Source organism: Lagenorhynchus albirostris, chromosome 3, assembly GCF_949774975.1.
Source record: "Lagenorhynchus albirostris chromosome 3, mLagAlb1.1, whole genome shotgun sequence".
In the NCBI taxonomy this organism is placed as follows: Eukaryota; Metazoa; Chordata; class Mammalia; order Artiodactyla; family Delphinidae; genus Lagenorhynchus; species Lagenorhynchus albirostris.
This window is the reverse complement of record NC_083097.1, coordinates 166742529-166766173: the sequence shown is the minus strand read 5'-3', so window position 1 is coordinate 166766173 and position 23645 is coordinate 166742529. Positions and strand designations below refer to the sequence as shown.

The following is a 23645-nucleotide window of genomic DNA, read 5'->3' as shown; positions in this document are numbered from 1 at the left end:
CCTGTGCTGTCAGTCTGGCTCCAGGTTTGCATTTCGGGCGTCAGGACTGGAGTTCCGCTGCTGCCCGATGCTCTAACACGGAACAGTGGGAGGATCTGACGACTTGTCCTGAGACCAAGGGATGCCACCGGCAGGCCACCACCACCAAGCTGTGGTTTGCTGCAAATGCAACTCCAACTGTCTATGGGACTGACGGAAAATCTTGTGTGTCTTTGTCACCAAACCAACACCAAAACGCCTGGGCTGGCAGCCTGATTTTTTTCTTTTTGATTTCAAAGCCTTTGAAGGGGGCTGTGGGCTCTTGGAGTGCATCCCACTGGGGCACTGGTGGTTTAGAGATCATTCACTGAAAGAAGGTAATGCTCCCACAGTTGACAACGGGACTTCTTGATCTTTGTGGATCAAAAAGTGGCTCAAAAAACAGCTGTATGGGAGACCTAGGTGACAATTAGGAAAATTTCAATGTGGACTATCTATTAGAGGGTATTTCTGAATTAATTATCATTTTCTCAGGCGTGCCCATGGCACTGGGGCCATGGAGAAGAATTCCTAGGAGACACTTGTGCTGAAGTATTTAGGGGAAAACTGTCAGGTGGGTGCAACTTATAGTCGAGCGTTTCTGGCATTTATGATAAAAATGTTAACGGTGAAGCCAGGTGAAGGATACCCAAGGGTCCACAGTACCATTCTTTTAACTTTACTGAGGATTTGAAAAAATTTTCAAAAACATAAAGTTGAAAAGGGAAAATAAAAGCTCCCTCAGAAAAAAACAACGGCAACCTGAACAGATCTTCCCAACTCTTGCTACTGTGGCGTGAGGAGGGAGGGCTGAAATCGCGGCAAGGGGGGGAAGCTGGGAGGGTCTCAAGGTGTCATTTTGTGAGAAGTGTCGTGGCCACTCCTTGCAGACCTACCTTCCCGTCGCTTCCCCTGGGCCGGGGAGCCACGCGGCCATGGAGCCGGCTGTCCAAGCCTCTCCGCTTCCTTCCCGCCCGACGCCCGAGCTGTCATAGCAGCAGAGAAAGGAGGAGGGCTCTGTGTCCACTGGGCAGCCGCCCACCCGGCAGCTCAGAGGGCGGCCCCGACGGACATGCAGGCTCCTCCGGCCTCTGCCGTTAGACGCAGAGGTTTTCCGTGCCCTTCCGATGATCTTGTCACACAAGTGTGACAGCAGGCGAACTCTGAAGAGCTGGAGGTCAGTTATTTCTAGAAGCCCATTTAGAGCTGGCACTGAGTCAATATTTTGATGCGCACGTTTTCACGGTGACGAGCACCTCCCTGGAGACTCTTCGGGTTCAACCTCACCCCGTTTATGTAATTGGCATCAACCTTCTGAAGGTGACACGTGTAAGTCAGCCTTTGAATTACGAAGCAACAGAACCACCTCAACCGTGAAAACAGTACTGAAATAAGAGTTAGTCATTTTAAAAGCATTTTAAATTCAGTCAAATAAACATTACGTTTTAGCGTTTCACCCTGCTGGCTGTCAGAAAGTCTTCAGGTTTTAAGAATTATTCATTCCAATTACTTGTTTCAAATCTGGGTTGGCAAACTTTTTCTGTAAAGGGCCAGATACTAAATATGTTCGACTTTGCAGGCTAACTGGTCTCAGTCCAAACCCCTTCACTCTGCTGTGGACAGCACAGGTGTGGCCTCAGCTCTCCGCACGGGCCAGGCGGGGCCGAACGCCAATAAAGCTTTATTGACAAAAACAGCAGTGGGAGCAGCCCTCTTAGTTGGCTGACCCGTTTCAAACTAAAAGTGGTTCAAAAGAAAATCATAACAAAACTCAAAATTCTAGAAAATCCCGATTTTACGGAAAACCTAAGAGAAGTGACTTTTACATCTGAAGCAGAAACCAAACACACCCACCTCTAAAAGCCAGAAGCACATCAAGCCCCTTCACAGTGACTGAACTTCCAAAGGACAAATGATAAAAACACATGTATGCACTGGTCAGGGCCCAAGGGAGAGGGGACGGCAGAGGTTGATGTATCTTGAAAATACCACTCGGAAAACTGAAACCAAAAGGGAAGAACATTTCCTTGTTTTGTTTCCTAAAAAGATTCTTCGGCATAAGAATTAACAACGGGAAAGATTAATTTGAGAACAAGCCTAGCAGATGAGCCCCGGCTCACACAGAAGACACCCTGCGCGGGGGTGCGGGTAGGGGTCTCAGGGCAGCCGCTTCTCCTTCCTGCACCCTCCACGCACTTGCGCCCTCCCCGGCACAGCCCTTGAACGCTGGGGCTGCTCTCTTTTCAGGCCAAGGGGCAGGGTTTACAAGCAGCAGCTGGGCCGCCAGGAGTCCCAAATCGCCAGGCCAGCAGCCCCCAAACTCAAAGCTGGCCACCCTGTGGGGGGACTGGATATCCACCCGAGCACCTGGTCTGTGCGTCACAGCCCTGAGCCGAGAAGCCCCTGAAATGCTGTCCTCATCAACAAGACGCACACGGGTTTCAGAACACCTGCATCAACGCAGCGCATTGGTCACCCTGAAATCTTGCCGTGGTTATGACATCACACCTGCTGTCATGTCCCAGGCATGAGGGCAGGGACCATCCATTTTTTTGACAAATAGGGGGAGTCCTCATACAAGCTTGGGAGGCATCACCACAGAACACCAACCATCTCTGGACACAACCCGGACCTTCCAGGCTGATCCGTTCAGGGAGGGAGACAACCCCAATGACTTCAAGATAAGCAACCACACGCGACTTTGTGGGAAGGCACCGCCGCATGCACCCACCAGTCCTCTGACGGGCTGCTAGCTCATCACGATGAATTAGGCGAGGTACATCAGGGAAAACAAGACATTTAAAGCCCAAGACGGGGGAAGCAACCTAACAAAGATGGGTGGTGAATATATAATGCAAGCTGACTACTAATTGTTCAAAATGCATTTATGGCAAGTTGGTTGGGGCCAAAAAAATCCCGCGAAAATCTTTAAAGGTCCTACTTGCCCCTTAACCAGCACTGCTCCCTCTCCTCTCCTCCCTCCCCCTGTCCCCGGCCCCCTTTCTCTCCCTCCTACCAGATTTCCTAATGCACAGCAGTACTTCTAAAGCAAATCGTTAGGAATGAGAAGGAAGCTGATTCTTCCACTGCTTTTTTAAAGCAGGGTCTCTGAGCCCTGTCCATACACACCCCCTCTTAACCTCGTGCCATGTTAACCTAAAGCCACCGGGCTTTTTCTCCATGGCAGAAGGTTCCTCGGCCATGCGACCTGGGGAGAGAGAGCTTGGGGAGAAAACAAGGCAGAGTTAACCACGTGAAGGGAGAACATACCGGCCCCTTACCTTTTGTCCTTTATCCTTCTGAAACACAAAGACGGGCGGAGCAATGGCAGGCTTTTCTGCAAAAAGAAAAATTGGTGTTTTTCCCCCCAACACTATATTCGTACAGTAAACAAAGCTACATTCGTTTGTAATAAGTAAAAACAAAAAACAAACCTGGTATAAAACTAGTAACTCAAAAGATCATCAAATAGCTTAGAAAACAGTTTCTTCACATGGATGAGGGGAAGTGTTCAGTGTGAAAAAACTCTACACAGTGGTAGGATACGTGCACTTTTCTGTGTGCATGTACACACCAATAAAAAGGTTCCAAGACTCACTCAGAACAGGCCATGTCACTGATGGAGGGAGTGCGGTGTGGAGGGTGGCAGGCTGCAGGGTGCCCGGGTGGCTGCTACTCAGCGCCACCAACCGTGGTGCTGCAGGAACGAGGCGCAGAGATGGCAGGTCCCCAATTTCAAAGGCTGGAGACTAGTTTAGTTTTTTCATTTTTTTTTTTTTTTTTTTGGTCGCGCCATGTGGCTTGCAGGATCTTAGCTCCCCGACCAGAGATTGAACCCGGACCCCAGCAATGAAATTGTCGATTTTTGACCACTGGCCCGCCAGGGAAATCCCTAGGTTTTTAATTTTTCCACATCTGCAGGCCAGCTGAGGCCAGGGATGACCCATTTGCAACCTCTGCCCACGGGACGCATGCTCTTTGGAGAGCTTACTCCGCTCAAGTCAGCCCTGCATTCCACCTGGGTCTCTAAGTGAGCGCCCGTTAAAAAAAAAAAAAGTGTGGAGTTGTGAGAAGTCTGAAAGGCCATCTTGCACAGCTGCTGCTGAAGGAAGAAACCCTTTGGGATGTTGTCACTGGACCAGGGAGATGCCGCCGGTCGTTCTCAGGCAGCTGAGTCCATGGCTCTTGGCCACTTGCTCGAGCGGGCGGCCGCTCAGGAAGGCCCTGCCGCTGGCCAGCGGGTTCTGGACGAGGACTGCCTTAACCCGTGGGGGGGCCCAGAGGCGCCTGCCTCACTGCGTGGGGCCGGGGCGCGTGGCTCTGGGTGCGCTCATGAGTCCTGCAGGCGTGCCCAGGGCCTCTCTCAGCACTCGAGGCCTGGAGAGTGGCGTGGATGGGAAGCCGGGGGATCATGAATTTGGGGAGCACTCGCACGACCCTTCCCCATCCCTCAGTTGTGAGGAGCCGAGGTGAACCAGGAACCCGCACTCACACAGCTTTAACCCGGCAGGACCACTACGCGGGAGGGGACACAGTTTGCGGGCCATGAGAGCGCTCGTGGGGGACGCGGTCGGAGGGTCTGGTCTGGAGCATCAGGGAAACGCTCCCGAGAAAAGGCAGCTGTGCTGAAGCCTCAAGGAGAAGAGTGAAGGGAGAGGGGCAGGTGTGAAGGTGACAGGGAGCCCAAGGGGCGGATGGTGGCGACGCGAAGGATTTGGGACGGTTGTAAAAGGAGTGGAGGAAACACAGAACAGAGTTTGGGGAAGGGGGTGAAGGCGATCACCCACAGTAAAGAAGACAGGGGGCGGGAGGGACAAGGTCTGGGAGGCAAAAGGACAAGTCCCGAGATGGGCAAATGGACACTGTCCCACTCCCCACCCCCAAAATTCCCACCCTACAGAGGAGTAGGACAGACACCAATCTTCACTTTGGGGCCACAGCCCACCAACGGTGACCATTCCCTCCGCTGTGCTCACTGAAGCCTTGTGGCACTTGGGTCCGATTCACCACGACAGTCCTCCCCAGGCACAGCCCACGCAACCACTGGGGTGAATGACATCTAGGAGACCAAACTGCCACAAGGGAGGAGGGTGGAGGCGTGGAAGGGTCTTCCACGCTTCCCAAGACAGCTGTCTCCCCAGCACAGATGCACAGTTGCTCCACAAACCCGGGGGATCGAATGAAAGCATGAATGTGCTTACTGCTGGGCAGTAAATGACAGCAAAGGAAAGCTGGAGGGACTCTGGGGACAGCTGCAGCTTCTCCACACCATGTCTACCACGGGCGAGCCCAGACACCTTCTGGCGCTGCCCTTTACCCCATAAGCCTAGCACCCGGGGCTGTGGGTCCAGACTCCAGCCTCACTTCTGCAACCGACTGCCCGCCAGCTGCAAGGCTTGGGGGTGTGCAGGAAGGAGCTGGGATTTTGGTCAGCCTAGGGCCCCCGCCCCCCCCCCCCCGCCTTCCTCACCTCCGTGGTTTAGATGGAGCCCAACCTGGCTCCAGGCTCAAGGAGGAGAATACTGCATGCCCTGGCCCCAGGGGACACGGCGGCACATGAATAAGGCCAGGCCGCTGCCAGCGAATGAGACTCGGGTCCAGGACTTCCGTTGGAGCTACTGGGGAAGGGGCGCTCTTTCTCTGCTGGGGCTGCCAGCAGCTGGGTGTCACCACAAGGGGCCCTGGAGCAGAGCCAATCCAGCAGGAAGCAGAGCTGGGGATGGAGGAGGAAACTGAACCCTGGAGACACGGCTGGAGGCCCGGGGTCAGCAGGCCCGAAGCTAACCCCACCCCACTCTGACTCTTCAGTGAGGCCAGCAAAAGCTGATTTTTGGTTAAGCTGGCCTGAGCTTGACTTCTGTCTGTCCCTTGTCTCTAAGAGCCTCCGGCCTCTCCGGCAGAAGACGCCTAGCCGCTGTAGACCTAATTAAACACACACCATACCCTGTAGAAGAAACCTGGGACTGGCCTCACAGTGAAGCCAAGATGCTCTCTTTCTCTTCCTAGCAGGCATCACCACCTGATGTACCGTGTGTGTGGGTTTATTATGGTCTGTCTCCCCTAGTAAGGGATCAACTCCATGAGATCGGAGCCTCTGCCTCGCTCCCCGTGTGTCCCACGGTCTGAGAACAGTAATCGGCACCCTGCAGGGATTCAACAAATATTTGATGGAGGGATGAGTAAGGCAAGGGGGCACTGAGAAAATGACTGCCAGGCTGTAAGGAAGGACTGGAACGGAGAGGAAGCATCTGAGTGGTAGAGGAAGAGCTTCCTGGTGCTGGAACTGTGATGGCTGATGTGCAGGCACCCAGGAGGGGCTGCCTGTGGGCCCCCGGGGCAGGACGGGAACAGAATTAGTTTCAGCAGGAGGCTGCCTCTGGTGCAAAGGTCCTGCCCAGCACCTCCTGGACCACACGGCAGTGTCCGGGCGCAAGCTGGGAGCGGTCCCATCTGCTGGAGGAACCCTCCTGCACGGCAACGGGGCATGTCGCACGGCTGCGGGCAGAGGCCAGCGAGAGGGGGGCATGGGGCTCTGAGCTTGGAAAGCAGACCTACCCTGATCACCTCCACTGCTGTAGTTCAGACCTCCCTTCTTTCTCCGCCTCTACCCTCACCCCCTGAAGTGAGGCCTCCACAGAGCAGCCAGAACCACTGGTGTGAAACTCACACTTTCAACTCAGCAACATCCTCCCAGACTAGGGTCGAAGGCCATTCAAAAAGGGCACCCCGCACCGACCATGACTGTGGCACTGAAGAGCCCCCAGCATGTCCCACGCTTCTGGACTTCTGCCTGGCTTAGTCCCTCTGCCTCCAAGACATTCTCATCTTCTCTTCCGTGGCAGACACACATTCAGGTAGAGACACCACCTCCTCTAGGATACTCCCAGTTTGAACTGGGCTCCTGAAGCCTGCTCTGGCTTATATCCTGCATGGGTTACACCAAGGGTACCTGTCAGGGATGCTGAGAGATCACAGACACAGCATCTGAAACAGCTCTGCACGCAGCCTGTCACCTGGTGTGTGCAGTGTAAGAACCGTCCAGTAAATGTTTGAACTAAACCCCTTCTGTACTTCTTCACATGGGTAGCACCAGCTGCTATGAGATCACATAAATATTTATGAAGCCCTTGTTCTGTGCAAGGCATCACGGGAAAAATGCGGAAAATGCGGAACGGGAAGCCGGGGGCAGAAAACTTCAGGGTAAAACGTCTGATGAAAAGGGAAGGGGTGTGTCTGTTTACTTGGCCGTGTGTGCGTGTGTGTGTGTGTGTGTGTGTGTGTGCGTGCGTGTGTGTGTGCGTGTGTGTGTGCGTGTGCGCGTGTGCGCGCGCGCACATGCCCTGGCAGTATCCTCTCCTGGACCTTAAGCTCCATGAGAGTGGGGCCTCTGTTGTGTTCGCCTCTGTATCTTCAGAGCCAAACGCAGTCTCACACATAACACGTGCTCAACAAGCAGTTAGAGAGCAAGCGGAACGCCGTGGGCCACACGGGCTGGGGCCAGGGAGGCCTGGGCCCTGGCAGCCCACCTTGCGGGCCACAGGGACCCCTGCGGAGGGCAGGTTTGGGGGACAGAACTTTGGTCAGTTCTCTACCAAAGACACAAAGCATCAGAGCCACGCGTGTTTCATTTCTGCTCATCCGCTTTTACGGCCCAAAGTCCGTAAACTGCAAGCTAGTCCCGACTCCACGGCAGCAACACACGCGTGCCCCCTTCCAGGCAGACTGTCTTTAACTGTCCCACATCACCACTGCTTCTGGTTGTCACCGAAAAAGCAGCGTCATCCAGCCAACTGAAACCCAAGTTTGGGGAACGAACAGGGGACAGAAGCAACGAGGCTCCTTGGAACTGCCTGAAGCCCCAGTCCAGCTTTTCTTTCACAAGTGAAGGGAAAACCACCACCAGAGATTTGTAGAGAGACCTAGGCCACCGCAAAGACCTAAAATATTAAAATGTTAACCAAATACACGTTAGTTGATCCAGATTCTGTCCACCAGGTGTTTTTTTCTTAGTTTTTTGGTTCTGTGAAGTGCTCCCTGGGACTTCCCTGGTGATCCAGTGGTTAAGAATCTGCCTTCCAGTGCAGGGGACGCGGGTTCGATCCCTGGTCGGGGAACTAAGATCCCACAAGCCGTGGAGCAACTAAGCCCGTGCGCCAAGTAGGGAGAAGCCCGCGCACCACAGCAAACAGTCCGCATGCCACAGCTAAGACCTGACGCAGCCAAATAAATAAATTCTCCTTGATCAAATTAGTCTGTAAAAAAACAGCCCACCTGGAGCGTTGAATAGACTCATCAACATAAGAAGGGTTAAGAAAACCAACAGTAAAGAAAGCCGTTTCACCAAATGTTCCCCAAAGTTATCTGACCAGGCAACCCCTTTCCAGGAACACCGTGACGAGGCCTGAGAACTGTGGGTGACTGCGGCCAACATTGCTGTGTGAAGTGGGGTGGGATTCGGAACCCTCAAGTCACCTCAAAGAACAGCCCTGCTCTGGGTGGCGCAGGCACTACCGTCTGGGACACGCTTGGTGAGTCGGCCTCACCTCAGCTTCCCAAGGTGCCGATGCCAAGTCCAAGGTGGCTGCTCTTGGTCTGAACCCCTCCCCCATCCTCCTCCACACACCCCTCCTCAGCTCCTGTGCCCCAGATGGCTCCCTGCCTGAGCCCAACCATGATCCCAGCTCCCAGCAAGGGAAAACCCCTGCTTCCCCGATCCCCCAGGTGGCAGTGGGTGGTGGCGAGGAGGCCGGGGACAGACCTGGACAGGCTGAAAGGAGTAGCCTCTGGTGACACCCCTTGGTGACATCCCGGCCCACAGCATGGGCTCTCCCTCCTGTCCCCTGCCATCCTCCACCCAACTGTCTGCTTTGGATGTAAACCTTGGGGCAGCTCAGCTGTGATCCCCAAGGACCAGGACTGGGTTCCGGACCTGGCCTTCACAGTCCTGGTGATAAGCACAGACAGGTAAGCCCAGGTGTGGGAAGTCGCAGATCTCTGCTCCTGTGACACCCCTCTGCCAGATGTCTGGGACCTCTCCCTGCTCCCAGGGGCACTGGTGACGCGGCTGTGACTGTCAGGGTGCTCTGCCCACCCAGCTGAGCTGGGAACCACTCCTCCAGCTGCACCTCGCGCTACGTCCATAGAGGCAATCATGACAGTCACTTGTCAACTACAACTTCCAGCGACTCCACACATTTGAGTGCCCACTGTGCACCAGGTACCATGCTGGCTTCTACGGTGTGGTGGTGACATGGAGAGACATGTCCCCTGCCTGCCAGGAGCTGACATCAGACTTAGTTGAACGTTACAACACAGGGGAAGCACAGAAGGCACTCAGACCGCGGAGCTGGGGCACCCAACCCGGTGAGGCTGCAGAGAAGGAGCAGATCAGGGAGGGCTTCTTGAAGGAAATGCCACTTAAGCGGAAGGTGCAGCATTTAGCCAGGTGACCAGGAGCGGGGAGGAATGAGGCAGCACTGGAGGAACTGGAAGGTCAGGGTGGCACCACTGGACTCCCTTAAAGACAGATGGGAAACAACCCAGCCCAGGGCGAGAGGAGCGGAGTGCAATCCCTCACACCTGCATGGCCCAGCGTAGAAGCTCCTGGCAGGTAAGCACCAATCACACTCAGGCAGTTCCTATCTTGAGCAAAGGAACCAAAGATGGCTCCAAAGAAGTCGGGGGTCCCTAAGGTGCAGGCTGCCTCTTGACCCAAAGGGCCGTAGACCATTCTCCCTGCAGGGAGCGGAGGTCTCTGGGTAACAAAGGGGTCGCCAAGGAGGCAGGCCCTTCTACTAAAGCAGAAACGACTGACCAGGGGCCCTGGGACAAGGGAAAGTCCTCGGATGGCTTGGGTGGGTGCATGCGTGGGAAGTTCTAAAAGCCCCACCCTGAAGGCATCGCTGTAATCTGTGTACAGTGTCTTTGTCAGGGAGAGGGCCTGTAAACTGCCTCCTCAGATAGTGGGTAAGGAGGGTCCAAAGGAGGAGCGTTTTAAGAAGCCCCACACTTGTCAGAATTAAAACAGTGGGCTTCCTGATACCACCACTACAAGCAGGCCAGGGTACAGCACTCAGGGTTTCATCTGTGTCTTTTCTGCCCAGAGATTGACTGGTGGCAAAACCCTTAAAACAAAATGCCTCCTGTGTCTATTTCAGACCAGCAAGGAAGGGGACGCAGTGGGTACTGCCCTGCAGCCAGTCTAAGGAGGAGGAACTCCTAGGGAGAGGGTGGGTGACGGCAGCTGCCCGGATGTGAGGAAAGGAGGCCAAGTCCCTACTGCAAGCAAGGGAAGGGGAGCAAGGAGCTGGCCTGGACCCCAGAGGTGACCCCGGGGTAGAAGGGTGTGTGTCCCCACCCTCCAGGGTGACAGAGGTCTTGGGATCCCATCTTTAGACTTCTCCAGCCTCTGCCACGTAGTCACAGCGAGGACATTACCAGATGGGGTTTCCCAGAACCCTGGGATGGTCTCTCACACAGGCCAGCAGTCATTGATCAGAAAATACTTACGGGCCAGGCACCTAGGTGCTCAGCACTTCATCCGCATCACTGTCCTGAAACTTCACAACCACCTTAGGAGGTAGGTCCTTAGTTTACAGAACAGGAACGGAGACTCAGAGAGGGCGAGCGACTTGTCCAAGGTGGGGCTGGGTCTCCAACCCACGCGGGCCTGACTCTGGTCCCCGACCCCCACTACTACCCACGCACCGCAAGGGCAAAAGGGAGAAGTCACCGTCCCATTTTGCTTCCTCCCATCTTTCCCTCTCAGGTGGGCCTTGAAGCTAAGAAACTGGGACTCTTCTTTTGAGAAGTAACATCAGGAATAAAGCAGCTGTCAGTAAACATTCTAGACAAACATCTCTGGAAGAGTACAAACGAAACTAAAGGGTGAGCGATGGACTGTGGGGTGGGCCCGAGGCTTCCAGCAAGTCTTGCGACCATCTGCTTCAGAGGAGCGTGCAGTTACACCAAGGGCAGACCCTCAGGCTCCTCGAGGAGAGAATGGAGACCCACGCTTAACGGTGAGGCCCGCTACGCCTCTGCAGCTGTCAAACGTGTAACCGTGGGAGACTGTACGTAACACATTCACAACCGAAGGTGAAAACACACACATTCTCTGTGTGTTTTCAGCCCCGCATGCAGGCCTTCCTTCTTCACCCTATGCACGGAGGCAAGCACACAGAAGCCGCGGGCAGGCCTGCCCCTCGACTAGCTCTGGCACGCCCCCGTGGCTGCCTCCAGCCTCCGTCTCTGAGGATGTCTTCTAAACTAAACAGAAGAAAATATGTAGACCCAGGAAAACACACAGAGAAGGGAATCTGGACTATCTTGGCCTGTTCTGTTTATTCCCCTCCTAAATGATGGATCGAACACCTGCCAGGAAATAACCCCCATCTGGAAAGCCACATAGAATTCTTGTCCAAAGTGTCAGCAAGGTAGTTGTGCAAAATGAGCTTTAATCCTGCGCCGATGTGTCTTAATCTTATCTGTGCAAAAGATATGGAAAGCATCTTGCCAACACAAACAACAGTCTGTTAATACGTGCCAACTGCTTTAATCCTGTGACACTTACTATCTCAAGCCTTCGAGTCCTTTCTTTTTCTCAGGAATTATTATAAACAGTCCTGTGCAGCAACATAAAGGTGAATTTGTCACCGATGTGTCAACTCTGTTCGCCAACTAATTCTTTGGTGAAGAGTAGAACTGATCTCAATCATGCTGTTGCTAGGCAATACCTCTCTGATTTCAGTGTACCGCAGGCTCAGCTAGTGGGCAGTGGGTCCCTTCATTCTTTTTTTGGTACTTGAATATATTTTTCCTCAGGCAGCTCTCAACTGGTCTCATGGAAATCATAGGGGGGCCCAGTTTTGGGAGATGACAGTATATCTTTCATCTTATACCCTTCTTTCTGGGATGCTCTTCATCACAAAATTACCATCACCTACTGAAACCCGAGCCACTCTTCAGGGCTCTAACATGACCCTACATTTCTGACAACAGCGGGGGTAATAAGCCACTTGGATTTGCTGAATGGCCCTAACTAGACCCGGAGGCAGGCGCTTTACATACTCCATCTCATTCAATGTCATCACAGCCCTATGGCATAGAAATTATTTATCGTCTCTGATTTGCAAATCACGAAACAAGACTGAGAGGCCTCGGAGAGACACGTGCCCTGCCCAAGTCACGATGCTGGTAAACAGCAGAGGTGGGATCAGAACCCTAAGCCTGACTTCCAAGCTGGGTGCCTCACATCCCCCTCGACCCCTCTCAGGCCAAGCCACATCCGCCTTCTTTACTTCTAGAAGCACCAGCCCTGCAGCCCTCTCCGATCCCTCCACCCCTGCCCCACCCACTCAGACTACAAGCTGCTGGGGCAGACCCTGCACTTTGGATACCTCTGTGCCTTAAATCGAGGAAAAACCCCATAAACCTATTAATACATCAAACAAAGTCAGCAACCTCACCTAAAACTACTGAGAAATCGGGGAGCCAGCTTTGACAGCACTTTTCTATTCTGCCACTAGATGGCGCGACACAAGCACAGCTGAGGTGAAGTATCGATGCAAGCGGCCAGCCGAAGATTCAGGGGAAAGTTCCAGTGAAGACAGCGGAAATCCCCTCACAGGAAGGAGAGCTAAGGACTCCAGAAAATCTGCTGAGGCTGCAGGCCAACTGATGAAGTTTGGGAACGCGGGCGCTGGTTTCTGGGTGTGTTCAGATGGGCCTCAACCACCTGCGGCTGGGACCCTGGGCAAGTTCACACGCTTTCCCCACATACTGCCTGCGTCTGTCAACAGGGATGGTACCTACACCCCAGTCGGTTCGGAAGGACTGAAGGAAATGATGCATATCAAGTGCTGGGGAAGTGGCTGGCATGCAGTCCGAATTCCACGCTGGCGTTACTACTGTTACTAGAATTCCACAGAGACTGCAGATACACTGACGCCGTCTCAAAGCAGGGGTCTTGGACTCCAGGACTGTCTCCAGTCGCCAGGCCCTCAACGATGATAAACACCTCCCGGTCTGGCCCCTTCCAAGAGCTGCCTGGACACGGGGACACCTCGCCACAAACAGTCTCTCATAATCCCTTGAGCCCTTCTGAGGCTGAGGGGATCACTGAGGTGAGAGCCGACGGCAGGCCCACTAGCCAAGCCCTGCTCACAGCAACACGACTTCCTGAGAACCCACGATGAGCCAGGTGCAAGGCACCAGGCACTGGAGACAGGAGGAAAGGTGAACGAGGCCGCAGCCATCTAGTGGGAAGAGGAGAGAAAAACAAGCAGCCGGAGGCGTGCGGGGACAATGAGGAAACCCTGGAGGCAGGCGCTAGACGGCCGCTGGAGCAGGGCGGTGGGCAGAAGGGGGCCGCAGCGGGGGGGGGGGGGGGGGGGAAGGCCTCTCCCAGGCGCCATCTGAACCTTGGGTGTGAAGGAGCGACCAGGTGAAGGTGGAGTATGCCGGGCAGAGGGAGCCCTAAGAACGAACATCCTAAGGACAGGAAGAACCCGGAGGCCCATGTGACCCCAGAGTTCCCTTAGGTGAGGGCAGGAGGTGAATTTGGGGAGGGGGAGCATGGTGAGGAGTCCAAGCAGGGGTGTGATATGATCCGGTTCATTTTTCTGAAAGACCACCCTGGCAGTGGTCCTCATGAATCCCTTCCATTTCTGCGTGTTATGAAGTTTTGTAATGTGACGTCAGGGAAGATCACCCTGGGAGTGGTGAGGAGAACAGATCTCAGGGAGGCAGGAGGAGTTGCCAGGGGGCCAGCGAGGAGCCCTCAGGTGCTGTCCAGGTGAGAAGCGGCAGTGACAGGGAGGCTCGGGCAAGTCTTGTGGCCTTGCAGACTGGGCGAGGCGGCTGGAGCCTGACTATTCTGGAGACAGAGCGTGCTGGCGCCTGAGCTGTGGAAGCACGTCTCGCTCACTCAGTGGCCGACGTGGTCAGCAAACACAACCCCCATTTTTCTGACAAGACTCCACAAGCAGGCGGCCCCCTCCAAGTGGCACTGATGATGAGTAACCCAGGCCCTGGACTCTCAGATCCCCGGCGGCCACATCAATGCTGCAAAACATCCTTTCTCCTCTGAGCAAACGGTAGCCTGTTTTCTCACTCTTGCCACCTGAGAAGCCAAACTCTCCAAACTGTTTTCCCCACTCCCGCTCTGCTGTTACAGATGCAACACAGGCGTTAATTCTGGGCTGATGAATTCTCGAAATTCTGTGTGGCAAGCCTGGGGGAGTTTAATTTAGCAAAGGCATTTAAAATGTACTGCAAAAGCAAAGCTTACCTCCTAGACACGTGCATGGAGAAACCACTGTCTTCTCTGTCAGGTTTCAGGAGAACGAGCGCCCAGTGAGTCAAAATGATCCATTGGAAAGGATGAGCTGGGCTCCTAGACTCAGTGGCTGGAGGTGGGCACACCGGGACAGGCCGACTCCTCTTACAGACACAGCCTTGGGCTTCAGCCCCCGTGAAAGGGAATGGCCCAGATGCAGAGCATCTCGGAAGGTCCCCCCCTGGAACTTGGAACAGTGCTGAAGGTCATGGAAAACACTGTTCCCCCTTAACAGGGACATGAAGTCCATGATGCCTACAACTGCCAAAAGGCCATAATGGGAAAAAAAGGTTGGGAGGGTGAGCCCTAAGCTCTAGTTGGCAAACAGTTTATTCTTGGACACTTTTATTTTGCCCCCAACTCCACCCCCTGGACACTGGGCAATGTCTGAAAACATTCCTGGGTATCACGATGGGGAGGAGTTCCTAACAGCATCTAGTGGATGGAGGTCAGGGATGCTGATCAGCCTCCTACTGTGCACAGGATGCTCCCCCAACCACAAATGATCCAACCCCAAATATCAACTGTGCTGAGGATGAGAAAAAGACTGAGTCAGATCCCTAACTCACATTATACACCAAAGTAAATTCTCAGTGGGTCAGACGGCACAAACCAGGGTGATGCCCCAGCATCTGTGAATTACCTCCTCTCTCCCTCCCGGCTCCGTTTGTGTATTTAAATGTGTGCAGCATCCTAGGACTTTAGTAGATCAGATGACTATGTTGCACAGTCTCTTGGCAGGGGGAGGGTCAACAGAATCCCCTAACACAGGGGTACTCAAACAGGTGCGATTTTGCCCCCGAGGGGACATCTGACAACGTCTAGAGACATTTGGGTAGAGGTCAGGGGCACTGCCAAACATCCCACGATACACAGGACAGATCCCACTGGAATGTCTCAATGAAACTTGGTTATAACCCGAAAGGAGCTTTCTCTCTACCTAGGCATCCAATCAGAAGACTAACAGCCAGTAGTAACTGACATAGATCCGCACCTACCAGTGGGCCAATCCCATGCCATATGTTCCTTTCACACAACAATCCTCAGACTTGATTAGCATCGTTCCCAATCTACAGATGCAGGAATTGAGGTCAAACAATTTGCCCAAGCTCCTGGGCAAGTAAGTGGCAGAGACAAGACACAAACCAAGGGCACTTCCGACTGTGCCACAAGCTATCAACCGGAGCCTGCCAGTCAGTTCCGGTCTAAAATTCCTTTGAGGCTTGAGACAGGGGAGAAACCCACATGGATCTCCTTACAGGCCCCACTCAGGCCAAGCATCTGTCTAAGAGGTGCTACGACAGGGCTGAAACCCAAATGGCAGCCAAGGTCAGGTAGGCACTGGAAAAGGGGGAAGCGGGCCAGGCCCCAAGCAAGTCGGTGGAGACCGCGGTGCCTAGGAAGGCACAGTCTATCTCAAGGTGGCAGCTGCTCCTTAGTCCTGGCAAATCATTACTGTGCAGGAACGCAGGCTGAGGCTGGCTGCTGTTTTTCAAGAGAAATCGGAAACCTGGATTATTCTTTCCCCTGAAATCTCGGAATTCTTAAGTATTGCCTCCTAATTAAAAGCAAACAAAGACAAACCTAAATGAGCCAAATTATATATGTCTGCTTGCCCCCAAAGCAAGGTTACAACTTCTGCCTGTGGTTTTTGACTCTGGCTCCATGTCGTAAAACATCTGTGGGGTCCTAGACACTGCGGACCTCCTGCAACAATCTCCAATGGTGCAGCCAAAGCATCCGTTTTAATTCTCCTCCACAACCTCCTTAAATAAGCGTGAAGCACGGTCAGGGTGAATATTCACAGCAAGTGCTACGCAATAGCACCAAGTGCCAAGACAACCAAGGATGAAGTGGAGTACAGGGACTTTACTCTGAGACTCTGTGCTGTATAGTTTTCTACCAAGCAGTGCACAGCCACACCGAACACGGCTCGTGGAACCACAGGAAGGTTACTGCACGAGGTGGTAAAAACAAACCCCTTCAAACAAAACAGAGAACCCCTGCTGCTTGCTGCCAGCACTACCACCAGATCCTGAATAGACAACGAAGCAAACCCATCTGCCTCCTGATGGTTTCAAAGTACCATGGAGAGCTACCAAGGCTCGGCCAGGTCAATACCAGCTGCCTTTCCCAGGTAGTTTCCATTACATGAGAAAGGCCCTTTTCAAGTCCCCCAGATGCATCCCATTGCTCCCCAAATGGCCCCCATTTCCCACTCTACCCCAGCCTATTCTCTGGGCCTGAACTCACTTACTAGGCAGGAATTCGACTGGTACCTAAAATGCCCCCTTGGCTGGCCCCAAACACGGTCCCCGCTCCCAAGGCCATTCTAAGCTTCCTGGCTCTGACCCTAGGAACTTCCTGTCGCCTCCTCTCTCTCCAGCTCCTTCAGCGTACAAGCACACAGCAGATCCCGACCGGCCCTCATACCCCATGATGCCCGCAGGCAACGGGACTGCTGGGGTGAGTCCATTTTCCAGTTAACTGGGAGGCAGGCTGCAGACGTGGTGGAGAAGTTTTAAACTTGCAGAACTGCAAGCTTTTCTGTCTACACACAGGATCCCTGTCAAAACTTAAATTTTCTTCCAAGTACATAAAGACTTTAGCATGGCACCCTCAGCTACCGCCAGGCCCCATCTGCCCCAGGTGTGAGAGGCATGCAAGAGTTGACCTCAGGACAAACCCCAGGGTTAATGTTTATCATAACTTCATGAAAACTTTGAAAAATTGCTTCTCACTTCTCCTAAGAATTAAGTTTAGGGCAGGGGAAGGGGGTGGTGAGAATCAAGTGAACTGAGGATTCCAACTGTTTTGAGTTCTAGCTCATCAATAAAAACTCAGCTGCATCCCATCCTCTCTGGGGTTAGGTTTTAAATCAAAAAGTAAGGTGAGAACTGATGAAAGCCAAACCACCCTTGAAAATCTCTGGACTAATACTTGGTCTGGCCAGATTAGGGGTTCTCAATGGGGGGCAACTGTGTGGGGGAGGCTCCCCCCACCAGGGGACACTGAGCAATGTCTGGACACTTCCGGTTGACATGACTGGGGGAGGGTGCTATTGGCATCTAGTGGGTCGAGACCAGGGAAGCTGATCAACATCCTACAATGCCCAGCACAGCCCCACAACAGAGAATTATCTGGCCCCAAATGCTTAGAGTGGCGAGGCTGAGAGCCCCTGCCTAGATGATCACACAATCAAAGTCAAGACAGAACCTAAGAGGACGGACAGCCCAGCTCTGGCTGCCTCTCATCCTGGGCTCACCCCAGGGGGTGGATTCAGTGGGGGTGGATTCACCTGCACTGTTCAGACTCACTTCTTGCCCTCTCTTGCTTCGCTTTGAGCACTTCAGCTAAATGTGTCTGTAACGTAAGTCCACCATAGTAAAAATAGCTACTATTTACTGTTTATTACCAGGCTGAGATAGGTGCTAAAGAATTTGTATGCGTCAATTCAGCCAAGGGTCACAGCAACCATGGGATAGATAAGATCACTGTTATCCTCATTTTGTTGGTGAGAAAACTGAGGCTCAAAGGAGTTAAGAATTTGGCCAAAGTCACTCAGAGAGTACAAGGCAGAGTTAAAACACAAACCCGGCTCTAATGCAAAGCCTGTGCCCAACCATCACTTTATATGGAGGGTCTCAACTGAGGGTGATTCTCCCCACCTCCTGCCCTGGGACACTACACAATGTCTGAAGACATTTTTGGTTGTCACGACCCCTGGGGTAGGGGTGCAGGGGAGGGTGTGTGCTACTGGGATCTTACGTGTAGTCAGGGATGCTGCTATGATGCTCAACATCCTACAGAGCAGAGGACAGGCCCTCAACAGAGAATCACCAGGTCCAAAATGTTGATAGGGCCAAAGTCGAGAACCCTGCTTTATACGGTCTCTTGGGTTTCCACCCTGCGTGTCCGCAGGCTGGCAAGGCGTCACGTGCACGTGGTATCTTTTTTTTTTTCCGGTACATGGGCCTCTCACTGTTGTGGCCTCTCCCGTTGCGGAGCACAGGCTCCGGACGCGCAGGCTCAGCGGCCATGGCTCACGGGCCTAGCCGCTCCGCGGCATGTGGGATCTTCCCGGACCGGGGCACGAACCCACATATCCCCTGCATCGGCAGGCGGACTCTCAACCACTGCGCCACCAGGGAAGCCCTGCACATGGTGTCTTTTAAGGCTGGGATCTAGAATCCAAGATCTCCTATAGCTCAAATACACTTTGCTCACCCTCTTCTCAGTCTCTTTACCTTTACCAGGGACCAAACGCTGCCTTCAAAACCCGATGCCGGTCTACAAGGCAGAATAACTCCAGAGACAGAATGATTAACGACTTTGGGATGTATCAGTAGCGAAATGCCAAGCAGAAGAGAATATCCCAGGACACAAGTGTACAACACTCACACACTCCTAGGAGAGAAACATTCCAGTTGGACCTTAATAGTCATGGACTACAGGACTACCAACAAAGGGCCGTGGGAGTTGCTGTCACAGCTGAGATCACCATGGTAAGGAGGGCCAACAAGATGCCGTACTGGATACACAACTGGAAGTGTTTCTTTCCACACAAGCACAGCACTCCTAACCTGTACTACTCAAGCCAGGGCTTCTCAACCCTAGCTGCACGTTGGGATCGCCCGTGCTGTTTTCTGTCTCTATAGATGCCCAGGTGTGAGGACGGATATGATTAGGATCCCAGTTTGGAAAGGCAGAAGCTGAGAGGGCGTCTGAGATTAAACAACAAGTAGGAAAGCACACATATGGCGCAGTCCCTAAAGCTTCAAAATGCATAGGCAAGGAAGTCCCAGTTCACATAGTGGATAAGAAATTAAAGATCCTAGCAGGCTGCACAAGCCCAAACCAGAAATGGAGTGGAGAAACACATGACACCCAATTAAAGGGCGGCAGAGATATGAGAGGCATAAAAGACCACTAAGATTTGATTTTTTTTGGAGACAGCTAGGCCAGAACTAGTGTCAGAGGCAAAGTACTAGGTGGGTGTGGCATTTACTAGGCAAAAACTTTAAGTACTACAAAACAGTCCGTCTTCTCCATCTTACACTTAACCTGTTCAACTATGCAATTTACAATCGACAGCTCATGTGTCAGCGCATATGCTAGAAATGGTGTCCCTGGAAAACAGGAATCCATAATTTTCCCTTTGTGCTCAAAGGTACACCTCACCACGAAGGTCCTGACTGATGAATTCACTCATTCCTTCAACAAACATTTCTTGGACACCTACTCTGCGCCAGGCACTATCCTAATTGGGGTGGGGGATCCATCAGTGGCAGACAAAAATCCTCACCCTCATGGAGCCTACGTTCTAGAAGCAAACAAGTAGACCTAGCACACCGGTTGGTGATAAGTGCCGTGGGGCAACATGAAGCGGGGCAGAGGGGATAGGGAACGCGGATATGATTTGAAATAGGTGGCCAGAGAAGTTCTCAACGATAAGGGAACATGTGAGTAAAAACCTACAGGAGGGGCAGAAGCGAGCGTGGGGACATGTGCAGGAAGGCTGACTCAGGCAGAGGAACCAGCGGGTCCAAAGGCATACAGGAGAGAGGATGTGGACCATGCAAGGGATGCGGAGACAGCCAGAGTGGATAAAGCAGGGCCCGTCGGGGACAGAGTGGCAGGAGAGGAGGACAGGGAGGTCTCAGGGGCTATCTGCCTTTGGGGTTGGCAAACTGTCAGCTGGCTGAAGGTGGAAGGGAGGCCCAGGCAGCGGCAGCGCTGGTGGTGAGAGGTGGTCACCCCCGGAAAGATTTTTAAGGTAGAACTGACAAGATGTGCTGTGGCATGGGAGAGAAAGAGGAGTCAAGGGCGACGTCAAGGTGTTTGGCCTGAGCCATTCAAAGGATGGACTTGCCATTTACTACAAGTGGAGAAGGACGGTGGGCTGGGCGGGTTTGGGGGAGAAAGACAGGGGTTTTGTGTGATGTGGCTATTGGACATCCAAGTGGAGATGTCGAACGCGACGTCGCATAGGAGTCTTGAATTCAAGAAAATGAATGAGCCCAGTACACAAATACACAGAGTGCGTCATACTGACTCCCATTTATCCAGTCCCCGGTTCTGCCTGCAAATGCATCTTGTGAATGGAATGCCTCAACCCTCCACTGGCTCCTTTGTCTTATCAAAGACTTGCGGCCTACGTGGCGGGAGGGGGTGGTGATCAAGACCACCTTGATCCACATCCCTGCTCCTCACTAGTTGTGTGACCTGCCTTGGACAAGTAACTTAACCACTCTAACTCAGCTTCCTCATGGAGAACAAGAGCCGACGGTACCTTCCTCCGGGAGTTTTTGTGAGGAGCGAGGGTTACTCCAGATCACACGCGCCCAAGACTTTGAACAGTACCTGGTAGCACTCCAAATGCTCCACCAGGGTGAGCACTTATTATTGTCATTCGTGCACTCGTGCAGCTCAGTACAAACCTCAGGCCAGCAGGGAGCAGGGTATGGGGGGAAATCAGGGCCAGGCAGGTAGATCGCCTGCCTGTAGTTGTGCACCTAGACACGGAGGGAGCTAAAAATAGGCCTCAGAAGGTCTTGAAGCTATTAGCGATCTCAACGCCACGGCTGATTTCATCAGACAGCGGCTGATGCGGCGCTTTCCCTGGGCCATTCGGAACTGTAACCTTGTCAAAATCGCTCAGCCAGGATGTAAGCGCTCCGCACAGGAGGGGATCGCACAGTCTCTGTCTCTCCCTCTGGAAGTGCAACCAACAAAAAGGGCCGAAAAGCCGCCAGGGCTTTCAGTGGCTCACACCCTGCGGCTGGACCTAAATGAGCGGAGACGCGGCGCGACTCTCGGGTCGCCAGGAAGGATCCGAGGGAACTGGCGGGAACTGGGGGGCTGAATTGGGGGTGGGGGTGAAAACAAACAAGACGTTCTCCATCCTCGGCGTGGGGCAGGCCCGCGGAGGATGAGAAGCCCACAGACCGGGGGGTGGGCCGGCTCGGCAGCCAGGCAGGGGAAGGGGGAAAGCCGGGGTCCCCGAGAACGAGGGGGCGGGGAGGGAGCGTGGCGCGCTGGGCCCGCGACCAGGCCCGGAGATCCATTTACATCCGAGGCCGAGGCGTTGAGGCCGCGCTCCCGCCCCCTTCGGCCTCCGGCCTGGCCTGCGAGGCGAAAGGGCCTCAGGGCCGCGGCCCCCGCCGTCTCCAGAGCCGTCTGGCCAGACGGTGGCAGGGCCGGGGCTGCCGGGAGTGAGGGGCCCGGCCGGTGAGCCCGGCCTGAGGGGACGCAATGGGGGACGGCTGAGGGACCCACTGGGCCGCTCTCCCGGAGCAGACAGGCCCCCCGCACCCCGGGGTGCTCAGCCCTCGGGCCTGTGGCCCCCGGGCCTCCCGCCGCCCGTTCCCTAGCCGCCGGCTGGCCCCCAACGGCGCCTCCCCTACCTTCGTTCGCCAGGTCCGCCATTTTACTTCCTTAAGCCCTCCCACAAGGCCCCGCGCCGGCCCGGGCTCGTCTGCCTTCTGCCAGAAACTCCCGCGCGTGCGCACTTGCCAAGTCGACTCCGAGCAAAGCGGGCAGTTAGCGGCTGCGCGCGGAGCCCAGCGCGGTGAAGCTCTCGGGATCCGGGTCCGAGCCGGGCCAAGCTCGGAGCACGCGCCTGCGCATTAACCACCCCCGCCTCCTTTTCCCGCCGACCGAGGGGGCGTGGGCAGGGCAGGGCGCACGCGTAGTGGGCCTCGCGCGCGCCGCGAGTAATGTGGGAATCTGCGTTCCCTGCGGCTGCGCGCCCGGAGTGGGTCTTCATGCTGCTGCTTTCCGCTTGTTTTTCGGCCTCGCACCCTCGGTGGGAGCTTGAACCGTGGAGGGCGCCGCGACCGACGCCTTCTCCTAGGTAGATCCCTGGGTCGGGGCGGGGGGCGGGGCTTTCCACGTGCGCAGTCCCGAGGCCCGGAGGGAGGCCTGTAAGGGGTCGTGGGGCGCCTTGTGTCACCCCAGGCCTCAGTTTCCCCTTCTAAGGGACCAGTACTTTAGGCAAACTTTCTGAGGCCACGTGGAGAGGTGGGGGATGGTTGGGGGGAGTAGAGGTCAGAGGTTGAGGATCACTGGCCAAAGGGAAGGTTCATGGCGGGGCGGGGCACAGGTGTTGATCCGGGACTTGACCTCACAGAGCCATCAGAATGGGAGCTCCAGGACGACTGGCCCCTGAGGTCCCGTACTGAACAGCGCCTGGCACCGAGCCTCACCGAGTGTCTTCACCGATCACGTGGGCTGATGACCGCTCCCTCCCCCCACCCCCCAGGACTGAGGGGAGAATATTGGACGCCCTGGGCTCATTCGCGACTCACCTGCTACGCAACATCCCGCGGGCTCTGCCTCATCTCCTAAATAGAGCCCAGATCCGCCCGTTCTCCCCAGCAGGGCTCTCTCTCCCTACTCCAGGCCAGACCATTCTCATCTCTCTCCTGGAAAACCCAATAGCATCTTTCTCTCAATGCTCTTTCCTTTCATTCTTATGAAATAAGCAGCACACAGAGGAATCTTTCAAAAATGTGAATTAGATCAAGGGCACATCTTTTCTCAGTGCTTCCAAAGGGCTTTCTACTGAACTTGGAATAAATTCGAAACTTCTTGTTCAGGCTTACAAAGCCCCCGTTTTTTGCTGCCATGTTTCCCCTTGCTCGTTGCAGTTCAGCCATATGGGTCTTTCTGTGTCCTTGGAGCTCACCAAACCCCTTCCAGCCTCAGGATCTTTGCACTAGCTGATCCCTCTGCTTGGGACTTTGTGTCCCTTTTTTTCCTGTTTGAGTCCCAGCTTCACTCCTGCTCCAGTATGATCTGGAGGAGGAGGTCCTATAGCCTGTGGGCCACATTTTTAATTATTGGGAGAAAACCAAAAGAAGAAGAATTGCTCATGACATGTGAAAATTGTATGGAATTTAAATTTCAGTGTCCATAAATGTAGATGTATTTGAAAACAGCCATATTTAGTCATTGACATAATGTCTACAGCTGCTTTGACCTGCAGAAGCAGAGCTGAGCCCTTTTAACGGACTGTCGGGCCAACAAACTTAAAATATTTACTCTTTGCGGCTTTATAGAAGTTTGCCAACCTCTACTCTAGGACACGTGTATTTACATGGTTGTTCTATACATTTCTGTACAACCAATGGGGTGTGGTGAATGTTTAACAACAGCTGCTTCTCTGGGGGGAGAACGTGTGTTTCTGTCTGTGTTTATATGTGTGCCTGTGTGTGTATAGTTTATTGTAAATTTTACTGCTTTCCCATCACTTTAAGTCTTGAAGACAATAAAACAATCAATTGGA

At 53.9% G+C, this 23645-nt stretch overlaps 1 protein-coding gene and 1 long non-coding RNA gene across 12 annotated transcripts in view; one reads left to right on the top strand and one right to left on the bottom strand.

Annotated features, from left to right (window-relative positions):
- RANBP3 (RAN binding protein 3) overlaps window positions 1-21978 on the bottom strand; it is a 57005-nt gene extending 35027 nt beyond the window's left edge. For 3 of the 11 annotated variants that reach the window (XM_060145450.1, XM_060145452.1, XM_060145446.1), the window contains exons 1-2: window positions 21763-21974; window positions 3300-3355 (exon numbers count right to left, since the gene is read on the bottom strand). In XM_060145450.1, coding sequence (XP_060001433.1) covers window positions 3300-3355; window positions 21763-21784 — 78 coding nt within the window. In that variant the 5' untranslated portion in view covers window positions 21785-21974. Of the gene's footprint in view, window positions 1-3299; window positions 3356-21762 lie in introns of all 11 variants that reach the window. The other 8 variants (XM_060145456.1, XM_060145454.1, XM_060145448.1 and 5 more) reach the window with 7 other exon arrangements.
- LOC132517715 (uncharacterized) lies at window positions 21891-23645 on the top strand. Its single transcript, XR_009539805.1, has 2 exons — window positions 21891-22211; window positions 22488-23645. It is a non-coding gene; the product is annotated as an uncharacterized LOC132517715 (long non-coding RNA).